The 12,148-nt window shown below is 53.2% G+C and overlaps 1 protein-coding gene across 3 annotated transcripts in view; it reads left to right on the top strand.

The window, feature by feature from the left end:
* The window catches only part of MED25 (mediator complex subunit 25), a 181,264-nt gene that overhangs the window by 53,907 nt on the left and 115,209 nt on the right, over positions 1-12,148 (top strand). For 2 of the 3 annotated variants that reach the window (XM_075329202.1, XM_075329203.1), the window contains exons 8-12: positions 9,372-9,505; positions 9,791-9,887; positions 10,217-10,449; positions 11,159-11,296; positions 11,380-11,465. In XM_075329202.1, the coding sequence (XP_075185317.1) occupies positions 9,372-9,505; positions 9,791-9,887; positions 10,217-10,449; positions 11,159-11,296; positions 11,380-11,465 (688 nt within the window). The remainder of the gene's footprint in view (positions 1-9,371; positions 9,506-9,790; positions 9,888-10,216; positions 10,450-11,158; positions 11,297-11,379; positions 11,466-12,148) is intronic. The other variant, XM_075329204.1, reaches the window with a different exon arrangement.

A 12,148-nucleotide genomic window follows, 5' to 3' on the forward strand; every position in this document is an offset into this window, starting at 1 on the left:
TTTCAACACGTCTCCGATCAGTGGGTGCGGGATATCATCTCCCACGGCTACAGGATAGAATTCTATCCAGCCCGCCAAACAGATTTTTTTTCTGTCAACTCCCCCCTGCTTCAAGGCCGCCGCCTTCTCTCAGGCCGTGGCATCCTTGCAGGCCAATGGAATAATTGTACCGGTTCCCGCCTGGGAACGGTTCAGAGGTTTCTACTCAAATCTCTTCCTAGTCCCCTAAAGGGACGGTTCCTTCCGGCCCATCCTGGATCTCAGGCTTCTCAACAAGCATGTTCAGGTGCGGCATTTTCGCATGGTCTCTGCGATCGGTCATTGCCTCAATGACCCAAGGAGATTCCTTGCATCCTCGACATCAGAGATGTCTATCTGCATGTGCCAATTGCAGTTTCACACCAGCGTTGGCTACGTTTTGCAATCAGAGGAACATTTCCGATTCGTACACGGCCCCTCGAGTATTTATCAGGGTCATGGCAGCTGTGGTTGCGGTTCTGCACCTCCAAGGGTTGGCATCCCTTTTCCTGGACGGCCTTCTAGTCAAGGCTTCATCCTGTGCAGACCGTCAGCGGAGTGCTTCGCTCACTCTCGCCACTCTAGTCCAATTCGGGTGGCTTGTCTTTTTCCCAAGTCCACTCTGACTCCGACCTAGGGATGCAATTCGAGACTCTGCCGGCACTTGTGAAGCTGCCCTTAGTCAAACAGCAGTCCCTTCACTAGCGGTGCGCTCCTTGCTGAGGCCCCGCCGTCATTCCATCAGGCACCTAATGCAGGTACTGGGTCAGATGGTGGCGTCAATGGAAGCGGTTCCCTTGCCCAGTTCCATCTGCGTCCTCTGCAGCTGGACATTCTCCGCTGTTGGGACAAGCGGACTTCCTCCTTGCACAGGTTAGTGGCTCTGTCGCCACAGACCAGGGGCTCCCTTCAGTGGTGGCTTCGGCCCCTCTCTCTTCAGGGACGCCCCTTCCTGGCCCTGTCCTGGGTGATCCTCACCACGGATGCCAGTCTATCCGGCTGGGGAGCAGTATATCTCCACCACAGAGCGCAGGGCACTTGGACTCCGTCCGAATCAGCCCTCTCGATCAATGTGCTGGAAATCAGAGCTGTGCTTCTAGCTCTCTTGGCCTTTAACCAAGTTGGCGGGCAAGCACATTCGAGTCCAGTCAGACAACGCCACAGCGGTTGCCTACATCAACCACCAGGGCGTGACACTCAGCCGCCTGGCAACGTTGGAGGTTCAACGCATCCTTCAGTGGACGGAGGATTCCAGGTCCTCCACATCCGCAATCCACAACCCAGGCGTGGAGAACTGGGAGGCAGATTATCTCAGCCGTCAAACCGTGGACAGCGGCGAGTGGGCTCTGCATCCGGCAGTGTTTCGGTCAATCTGCCGCACTTGGGGCACTCCGGAAGTGGATCTTCGCTCCCACGATCCTCAGGCCTTTGCAGCAGACGCGCTGGTTCAAGATTGGTCCCAGTTTCGTCTGTCTTAAGTGTTTCCCCCTCTAGCTCTTGCCCAGAGTCCTGCGCAAGATCAGAATGGAGGGCCGTCGGGTCATTCTCATTGCTCCAGACTGGTCCAGGCGAGCTTGGTACCCTGACCTGCTCCATCTGTCCGTAGAGGTGCCATGGCATCTCCCGGACCGTACAGACCTTCTCTCACAAGGTCCGTCTTTCCGCCAGAATTCTGCGGCTCTCTGATTGACGGCGTGGCTCTTGAGTCCTGGATCTTGACGACTTCTGGTATCCCTCCTGAAGTCATCTCCACTATGACTCGGGCTCGGAAGTATTCCTTGGCAAAAATCTATCACAGGACCTGGAGAATTTTCCTGTCCTGGTGTCACCCTTCCGGCCATGCTTCTTGGCCTTTTTCTTTGTCGCTCCTAATTGGGAGACCCAGACAATTGGGGTGTATAGCTATGCCTCCGGAGGCCACACAAAGTATTACACTAAAAGTGTAAAGCCCCTCCCCTTCAGCCTATACACCCCCCGTACTGCTACGGGCTCATCAGTTTTTATGCTTTGTGCGAAGGAGGTCAGACATCCACGCATAGCTCCACAGCTTAGTCAGCAGCAGCTGCTGACTATGTCGGATGGAAGAAAAGAGGGCCCATAACAGGGCCCCCAGCATGCTCCCTTCTCACCCCACTTTTGTCGGCGGTGTTGTTAAGGTTGAGGTATCCATTGCGGGTACGGAGGCTGGAGCCCACATGCTGCTTTCCTTCCCCATCCCTCAATTAGGGCTCTGGGTGAAGTGGGATCCCATCGGTCTCCAGGCACAGGAGACCGTGCTCCATCCACAGCTCCTGAGGACCCTGCTGGATAGGAGCAGAGTATCGTTCAGGGACATGGCCCTGCTACTTGGAGGTACTCTGTGTCCCCGTGGGGACTGCGCACAGCAACACTCCAGCATTGCTGGGTGTGCTAGTGCACCGGGGACAGCAGCGCTGGCTGCATGTGTGCCACTATACACTCAGCGTCGCTGAGTGTATTTGTGTAGGGGGACTGCCGCGCTGACCGCCGCTGCCATGGTTATGCCTGCGGCGCGGCTGGGACTGTTAGTGCGCCGGGGACTTCCGCGCCGACCGCGCTTATACGGCGGCCGCGCTTATAACTATAGTCCCCGGCTTCTGCGGCCTAGTCTCATTCTTTTCCCGGCCCCAGCCCTGCCAGTCAGGGGAAGGGCGGGACGCTGTACAGGTCGGCAGCACTGAGGGCTGGAGCATGCTTTGCATACTCCACCCCCCTCACTCTGCACAGTGGGGCACCAGTTCCCGCACTTTTCTGGGTCACGCCCACGGCTCCCTCCTCTCCCCAGGACGCTGGCAGCCATTCCTCTCAGCTCTGCTAACGCTGGAGAGGAGAGACAAGCTCAAAGAGACCCAGGCAGGAATTCTGGTGCCCACACAAACGCTTTGCGCAGGCGGTAAGCAGCACCTGTGGTGCTGGCCCCACTAGTGCAGAAGTGTATTTATAGTTTATATGATTATAGTCTATACTTTACACTGTAGGGTGCACTGTTGATTTGTGGCTATTTACCCTCCTGTATTGCTCAGAGGAGACAACAGCATGTCGTCCACAAATAGCAAGGGTGCCATGGCACAGACTTACTATGCTGCCTGTGCAGCATGTACGGCTATACTGCCGGCAGGTTCCACTGACCCTCATTGTGTGCAATGCTCGGCCCCTGTGGCACTTTCTCAGCCGGAGCCTCTGCTAAGGGTGGCCCAGGGAGAACCACCTGTTAACACTGTCCAGGTGACAGGGACGGAGTTTGCAGTTTTTACTGAAAGACTTTCTGAGACTATGGCTAAGATATTAGAAGCCTTGCAGTCCAGGCCGGCATCTCAAGCCAGGGGCACTGTGTTATCATTGTCCCCTGGTTCCCCTCAGTTGGAACAGCAATGTCCTCCCGGGGTGTCTCATGGATCCCAGGGTGAGGTCTCTGACACGGACCGCAGCCCCAGACCGATTAAGCGAGCTCGCTATGATATCCCCTCGACATCATCACAATGTTCAGGGTCTCAGCGAGAGGACTCTCTGTATGATGAAGCGGAGGTAGCTGATCAGGATTCTGATCCTGAAGCCGCTCTCAACCTTGATACTCCTGATGGGGACGCCATAGTGAATGATCTTATTGCGTCCATCAATGAAATGTTGAATATTTCTCCCTCAGCTCCTCCAGTGGAGGAGTCAGCTTCTCAGCAGGAGAAATTCCGTTTCAGGTTTCCCAAGCGTACAAAGAGTATGTTTCTGGACCACTCTGACTTCAGAGAGGCAGTCCAGAAACACCGAGCTTATCCAGATAAGCGTTTTTCCAAGCGCCTTAAGGATACACGTTACCCTTTTCCCCCTGACGTGGTCAAGGGCTGGACTCAGTGTCCCAAGGTGGATCCTCCAATCTCCAGACTGGCGGCTAGATCCATAGTTGCAGTGGAAGATGGAGCTTCACTCAAGGATGCCACTGACAGACAGATGGAGCTCTGGTTGAAATCCATCTATGAAGCTATCGGCGCGTCTTTTGCTCCAGCATTCGCAGCCGTATGGGCACTCCAAGCTATCTCAGCTGGTCAGGCGCAAATTGACACACTCACGTACGTCTGCGCCGCAGGTGGCGTCCATAACCTCTCAAACGTCGGCATTTGCGTCCTACGCTATTAATGCTGTCCTGGACTCTGCGACCCGTACGGCGGTTGCAGCCGCCAATTCGGTGGTAATACGCAGGGCCTTGTGGCTGCGGGAATGGAAGGCAGATTCGGCTTCCAAAAAGTGCTTAACTGGATTGCCATTTTCTGGCGACCGTTTGTTTGGTGAGAGATTGGATGAAATCATCAAACAATCCAAGGGAAAGGAAACATCCTTACCCCAGGCCAAACCAAAAACACCCCAACAGAGGAGGGGACAGTCGAGGTTTCGGTCCTTTCGGGGTGCGGGCAGGTCACAATTCTCCTCGTCCAAAAGGCCTCAGAAGGATCAGAGGAACGCCGACGCATGGCGGTCTAAATCACGCCCTAAAAAGACCGCCGGAGGTGCCGCTACCAAGGCGGCTTCCTCATGACTTACGGCCTCCTCACACCGCATCCTCGGTCGGTGGCAGGCTCTCCCGCTTTTGCGACACCTGGCTGCCACAAGTAAAAGACCGTTGGGTGAGAGACATTTTGTCTCACGGTTACAGGATAGAGTTCAGCTCTCGTCCTCCGACTCGATTCTTCAGAACATCTCCGCCTCCCGAGCGAGCCGAGGCTCTTCTGCAGGCGGTGGGCATTCTGAAGGCAGAAGGAGTGGTGGTCCCGGTTCCTCTTCAGCAACAGGGTCACGGTTTCTACTCTAACCTGTTTGTGGTTCCAAAGAAGGACGGGTCCTTCCGTCCTGTTTTTTGGACCTAAAACTGCTCAACAAACACGTAAGGACCAGGCGGTTCCGGATGGAATCCCTCCGCTCCGTCATCGCCTCAATGTCCCAAGGAGATTTCCTAGCATCGATCGATATCAAGGATGCTTATCTCCACGTACCAATTGCTCCAGAGCATCAGCGCTTCTTGCGCTTCGCCATAGGAGACGAACACCTTCAGTTCGCGGCACTGCCGTTCGGCTTGGCGACAGCCCCAAGGGTTGTCACCAAGGTCATGGCTACAGTAGTTGCGGTCCTCCACTCTCAGGGTCACTCAGTGATACCTTACTTAGACGATCTGCTGTTCAAGGCACCCTCTCAAGAGGCATGCCAACACAGCCTCAACGTTACTCTGGAGATTCTCCAGAGTTTCGGGTGGATCATCAATTTTCCAAAGTCAAATCTGACACCGGTCCAATCACTGACATATCTTGGCATGGAGTTTCATACTCTTCCAGCGATAGTGAAGCTTCCGCTGGACAAACAGTGTTCACTACACACAGGGGTACAATCTCTCCTTCAAGGTCGGTCACACCCCTTGACGCACCTCATGCACTTCCTGGGGAAGATGGTGGCAGCAATGGAAGCAGTCCCTTTCGCGCAGTTTCACCTGCGTCCTCTTCAATGGGACATCCTACGCAAGTGGGACAGGAGGCCGACGTCCCTAGACAGGAACGTCTCCCTCTCTCAAGCAACCAAAGCTTCCCTTCGGTGGTGGCTTCTTCCCACCTCATTATCGAAAGGGAAATCCTTCCTACCCCCATCCTGGGCCGTGGTCACGACGGACGCGAGCCTGTCAGGGTGGGGAGCAGTTTTTCTCCACCACAGGGCTCAGGGTACGTGGACTCAGCAAGAGTCCTCACTTCAGATCAATGTTCTGGAGATCAGGGCAGTGTATCTTGCCCTAAAAGCGTTCCAGCAGTGGCTGGAAGGCAAGCAGATCCGAATTCAGTCGGACAACTCCACAGCGGTGGCTTACATCAACCACCAAGGTGGGACACGCAGTCGGCAAGCCTTCCAGGAAGTCCGGAGGATTCTGCTGTGGGTGGAAGCCACAGCATCCACCATATCCGCAGTTCACATCCCGGGCGTAGAAAACTGGGAAGCAGACTTTCTCAGTCGCCAGGGCATGGACGCAGGGGAATGGTCCCTTCACCCGGACGTGTTTCAGGAGATCTGTTGCCGCTGGGGGATGCCGGACGTCGACCTAATGGCGTCACGGCACAACAACAAGGTCCCAACATTCATGGCTCGATCTCAAGATCACAGAGCTCTGGCGGCAGACGCCTTAGTTCAGGATTGGTCGCAGTTTCAGCTTCCTTATGTGTTTCTTCCTCTGGCTCTGTTGCCCAGAGTGTTATGCAAGATAAGGGCCGACTGCCGCCGCGCCATCCTCGTCGCTCCAGACTGGCCGAGGAGGTCGTGGTACCCGGATCTGTGGCATCTCACGGTCGGCCAACCGTGGGCACTGCCAGACCGACCAGATTTGCTGTCTCAAGGGCCGTTTTTCCATCTGAATTCTGCGGCCCTCAACCTGACTGTGTGGCCATTGAGTCCTGGATCCTAGCGTCTTCAGGATTATCTCAAGAGGTCATTGCCACTATGAGACAGGCTAGGAAACCAACGTCCGCCAAGATCTACCACAGGACGTGGAAAATATTCCTGTCGTGGTGCTCTGCTCAGGCGTTTTCTCCCTGGCCATTTGCCTTGCCCACTTTTCATCTCAATCAGGACATCTCCTTACCCTCGTTTTGTCCTCATCCAGTTCACCAATGTGAAAAGGATTTGCACTTGTTAGATCTGGTGAGAGCACTCAGACTCTACATTTCTCGTACGGCGCCCCTGCGCCGCTCCGATGCTCTCTTTGTCCTTGTCGCTGGCCAGCGTAAAGGGACACAAGCTTCCAAATCAACCCTGGCTCGGTGGATCAAGGAACCAATTCTCGAAGCTTACCGTTCCTCGGGGCTTCCGGTTCCCTCAGGACTGAAGGCCCATTCTACCAGGGCCGTGGGAGCGTCCTGGGCCTTGCGACACCAGGCTACGGCTCAGCAGATGTGTCAGGCAACTACCTGGTCGAGCCTGCACACTTTCACGAAACACTATCAGATGCATACCTATGCTTCGGCAGATGCCAGCCTAGGTAGGCGAGTCCTTCAGGCGGCAGTTGCCCACCTGTAGGACGGAGCCGTTACGGCTCTATTATGAGGTATTATTTACCCACCCAGGGACTGCTTTTGGACGTCCCAATTGTCTGGGTCTCCCAATTAGGAGCGACAAAGAAGAAGGGAATTTTGTTTACTTACCGTAAATTCCTTTTCTTCTAGCTCCAATTGGGAGACCCAGCACCCGCCCCTGTTTTTTGTATACACATGTTGTTCATGTTAAATGGTTTCCGATATTCCTTCGGATTGAATTTACTTTAAACCAGTTTATAATTTTTTCCTCCTTCTGGCTTTTGCACCAAAACTGATGAGCCCGTAGCAGTACGGGGGGTGTATAGGCTGAAGGGGAGGGGCTTTACACTTTTAGTGTAATACTTTGTGTGGCCTCCGGAGGCATAGCTATACACCCCAATTGTCTGGGTCTCCCAATTGGAGCTAGAAGAAAAGGAATTTACGGTAAGTAAACAAAATTCCCTTCTTCCTTGCCGACCCTCCTGTCCCTTCTACAGTCCGGTCTGCAGCTAGGACTATCCCTCAAGGGACAGGTCTCGGCTCGGCCAGTGTTGTTCCAGCGGCGTATCGCCCGGCTGGCTCAGGTGCGCTCCTTCTTACAGGGCGCATCTCACATCATGCCGCCTTACCGGCGGTCTTTGGATCCCTGGGACCTTGATCTGGTCCTCACGGCTTCCAGTAACCCCCCTTTGAGCCTCTTAGGGAGGTTTCTTTGTCTCGTCTTTCACAGAAAGTGGTCTTTCTAGTGGCCATAACTTCCCTCGGGAGAGTCTCTGATTTGGCTGCACTCTCTTCGGAGTCACCTTTTTTGGTTTTTCATCAAGACAAGGTGGTTCTCCGTCCGACTCCGGACTTTCTCCCTGAGGTGGTTTCTCCTTCCACCTTAACCAGGACATTTCCCTGCCTTCCTTTTGTCCGGCTCCTGTTCATCGCTTTGAAAAAGCGTTGCATACTCTGGATCTGGTGCGGCGCTCCGGATCTGTGTCTCGCACCGCTGTTCTTAGGCGGTGCACCTCTCTTTTTGTGCTGACCACAGGTCGGCGTAAGGGCCTCTCTGCTTCTAAGCCGACCCTAGCTCGTTAGATTGGGTCTGCCATTTCCGATGCCTACCAGTGTACTCGAGTGCCTCCCCCGCCGGGGATCAAGGCACACTCGTCCAGAGCTGTCGGTGCCTCTTCGGTTTCAGGCACCAGGCTACGGCTCAGCAGGTCTGTCAGACTGCCACTTGGACTAGTCTGCATGCCTTTTCGAAGCACTACCAAGTGCATGCTCATGCTTCGGCAGATGCGAGCTTGGGCAGACGCACCCTTCAGGCGGCTGTCGCCCATTTGCGAAGTTAGGTTTCGCCTACTTCTCAGTTTTCCGTTTATTCCCACCCATGGACTGCTTTGAGACGTCCCATGGTCTGGGTCTCCCATAGGAACGATGAAGAAAAAGAGAATTTTGTTTACTTACCGTAAATTCTTTTTCTTATAGTTCCGTAATGGGAGACCCAGCACCCTCCCTGTTGCCTGTTGGCAGTTTCTTGTTCCGCGTGTTATCACCGGCTGTTGTTGTAGACAGAGGCTCCGGTTGTTCCGGTTCTTGCTCTATCTCTACTTGTGGGTGGCTACTCTCCTTCAGCTTTTGCACTAAACTGGCTATATTTGGTTATCCAGGGGGTGTATATGCTCGGAGGGAGGGGCTACACTTTTTAGTGTAGTACTTTGTGTGTCCTCCGGAGGCAGAAGATATACACCCATGGTCTGGGTCTCCCATTACGGAACTATAAGAAAAAGAATTTACGGTAAGTAAACAAAATTATTATTTTTTTTTTTTTTTGGTACTCCTGCATATATGACCTTAGACCTTTACTGTTGACTTCAGCACTATTTGCACTTTATGGACTGGGCGATGGACACCAGATTTTTGGTTTAGAAGTGGTGACTAGGGATAGGCTAGGGTGAGCCGTCGTGGAGCGGGGGCACCCAAAAACTTATGGTGCATTAACCTCCGCTGCAGGGCAAAAATAGGGGATATCTACCCTGCATATTTGAAGCTCCTAGTTGGAGTTGTGGCTCCTATAATACTAGGCCAGCACTGGTATACACCTGTCTATACCGCATCTACTTCTTATCAAGTGTTTTCACCCTAACATGACATTTGTTAGTTTATGACTGTGGAGGCGTAACTTCTTAGGATGCATTGAAATTGCCCCCATCCCCTCCACCCTGCTCAGACCCCGGCTGATGGACAATGTTTGATATTCTTGATGGTGCGTATGTGTCCGTACTGGTGCACTGATTATCGCTGCTTCCTTTGCAGTTGGAGGAGCGTCATCGACACCTGGCATAGTTCCATTAAAGCAACCTCTACCGCAGCCGCAACTCCCTGTGGTGCAGTCCCAGCTTCCTAATGCCCCTCCGCACCCGCTCCCACAAGTCCAGGCTCCATACATGGTATGTATTATGATGTCGTGTCTGTCTTGTGCTGGCCGGGGAATGCCTTACCGGTGATCTCGTACTGGCAGCCGATCTCGATCACCTCTTATCTCTCTTCTCCTGAATAATCTTCTAAGCAAAATTAGAAACCAAATCCAATTTGACATTTTTGTGAATGATTGCTGCAGTTTGGAGCCATCACGGCGCATGCGCTCGGTGCATTATGGTGGTTTTATATGGCAGCTATTGCTTTTTATACGGTGATCTCCATGTCTCACATGTGCCGACTTTATTTTTTTCCAGCATCCCTCTCAGACGAACACTCTGACCCCCGCACAGCTCGCCGCCCAGTCAGCGGTGGAAGCTGCCAAGATACAGAAGAACAATATCCAAAATCGGTGTAAGTGTCTCTAGCTACCCTCCATCCATTGAAGGGGAGGACTCTACAGTTTGGAGTTAAAGGGGTTGTCCAGGACTTTTATCCTTTTAGGATAGGCCATCAATATTTGTTGACATGCAACTCTCAGCACCTCCTGTGATCAGCCGGCGGAGGCCACAATTTTCAGCTGTGGAGTTGCGCAGCGCCATCAGCTGTAGAGTGGCCGTGGCTTGGTCCTTTTTTAGGATTCAATTGTTCATCCTACTTTCTTGCTACCATGTGGTAGTTACAGTAGTGTGTTCTTAAGTCCTGGTTCTTATCACCTTTTCTTTATTGCACTTTCTTCTCAGTTCCCGGACTCGGAGCCATGCAGTCTGCTCCGTCTGTGGGCCCGCCGTTCAACCAACCACCATCTCAACCAATGCCTCAAGGACCAGCGTCCAAGATGGTTACCTCTACAGCTTCTCTAATAACGTCGTCTCCTCAGCCGAGTTTAGTCTCAACTGTAACCACAGGTCCCGGACCCTCCCAAGGAATGATGTCGCAGCAGAACGCGCAGCAGCAGCCGGTCCCGCAGCCCATGGTATGTCGAATAATGATTGCTCTGCACCACTGACAACTAATCCATGGCTGTTTCTGTATTTCCCAGTGCCTATAATGGTGAACGATGTGTGCATGCTTGTCCTAATCTTTTTCTCCTTCCTTGTCACCACCGTTGTTATAACAGCCATATTGGGGCTTCCTAGAGTCAGTTTTGTTCCTGCATCTCCAGCCTGCCATACTTTCCATTAGCCACATCCTTCAGTCTTAGGATTGCTTGGGGGGTCCTAAAAATCTAACCCCTCACATTATAAGGCGGGAATAACCCCTCAACATATCGTACACATTTATCCTAAATGTTTATGGTTTGTAAGATCTTTTTGACCGAGAAGGATTGCAGTACCCTGGTCTAACAGCCACACCGGTAGTGCACGGCTGCCGGACCAGAGTCCAGCAAACCCCTTCCTCCTACCTGGTGATTTCCCTGGCTCCTATTTTGGATTAGTAGGTCCGACTTGACATCATTGTTGTAATGGACACACAACGGCACGCCCGACCTACTATTCATAAGGGGAGGTGAGGATGCTGCCAGGTAGGAGGAGGTTTGCAAAGCTCTGGTCCATCAGCCATGGACTACTGATGTCCTGCAAATCGGGCAACTCTGATATATCCTCCTCCCCCCCCCCATAGACCCCATGCTACAACTATGTATGTTGTCGGGTTGTATAATTTAGACCTTTGTTTCCTTGCAGCCCGGTGCTGGAGCGCCGCCCGGTGTACCGGCTCAGCAAGCGAGCGCCCCTCAACTTGCCACTGCACAATTGGCCAATACACAGCAGTCTGTGGCTAACAAAATGCTGGCCTGGAGCGGCGTGCTGGAGTGGCAGGAGGTGAGTTATGTCCTGGGCGACGCTCAATACCAGGATGCTTTCTAGTGAATGGTTTTGATGTGGTGTTTTTCCTTTCCGTATAGAAGCCTAAACCACCGGCTGTTGACAACAATGCTAAACTCACCCGCTCCCTTCCATGTCAAGTATACGTCAACCCTGGCGAAAATCTGTAAGTGCCCATAGAGTATTGCTTCATTAGCCGAATCGTAGTAATGGTGTCCAGAGACTCCTGAGTAGAGTTGGGCAAAGCTCCTGAAATTGTCTTCACATTTTCTGGAAAGGGGCTGAAGAAACAACTAGGCACTCTACCCATGTCTTCCCTGCCCACCCCACACCTATTTCACCCCACCGATCCTCCACTCACTAATCTTCAGCTGTCTTCTTAGTCACTATCTTCCTACGCTGCTGCTCACATGGGGTGCGCCGGACGTCGGCGGCGTGTATTGCAACCCTGTGACTGCGTTGGGTCTAGTTGTTGGCAGCGCCGTAAGATTGTGAGCGAGGAACGAATGGTGGACCAGACGGGGGAGTTGCAGCGGTGAGACATGACTTGTGCATCTCGGGAAGACCCAGAAGAGGTGCGAGAGGAGGACCGGTGGGGTGCTTCTGCCAATCATTAAGCCAACAGGCACCTCGGCTGTCTCCCATACTCGGGAGCACTTCGGCCGAGCACTCCTGTGTTTTGTGAGCCGCGGACTGACACATCGGCCGGTGGCTTACCTCCACTAGAACAATGCAATCGGCATTCTGAAATATGACAGGTCCAATTTAACCTCTCTCCTGACCATAGGTTTGCCGCGTCCCCGTCCACATTTGGGCTTTTTCTTTGTCACTCCATTGGGAGACCCAGAC

The sequence above is a fragment of the Anomaloglossus baeobatrachus genome, chromosome 11 (genome assembly GCF_048569485.1).
Source record: "Anomaloglossus baeobatrachus isolate aAnoBae1 chromosome 11, aAnoBae1.hap1, whole genome shotgun sequence".
NCBI classification, from domain to species: domain Eukaryota; kingdom Metazoa; phylum Chordata; class Amphibia; order Anura; family Aromobatidae; genus Anomaloglossus; species Anomaloglossus baeobatrachus.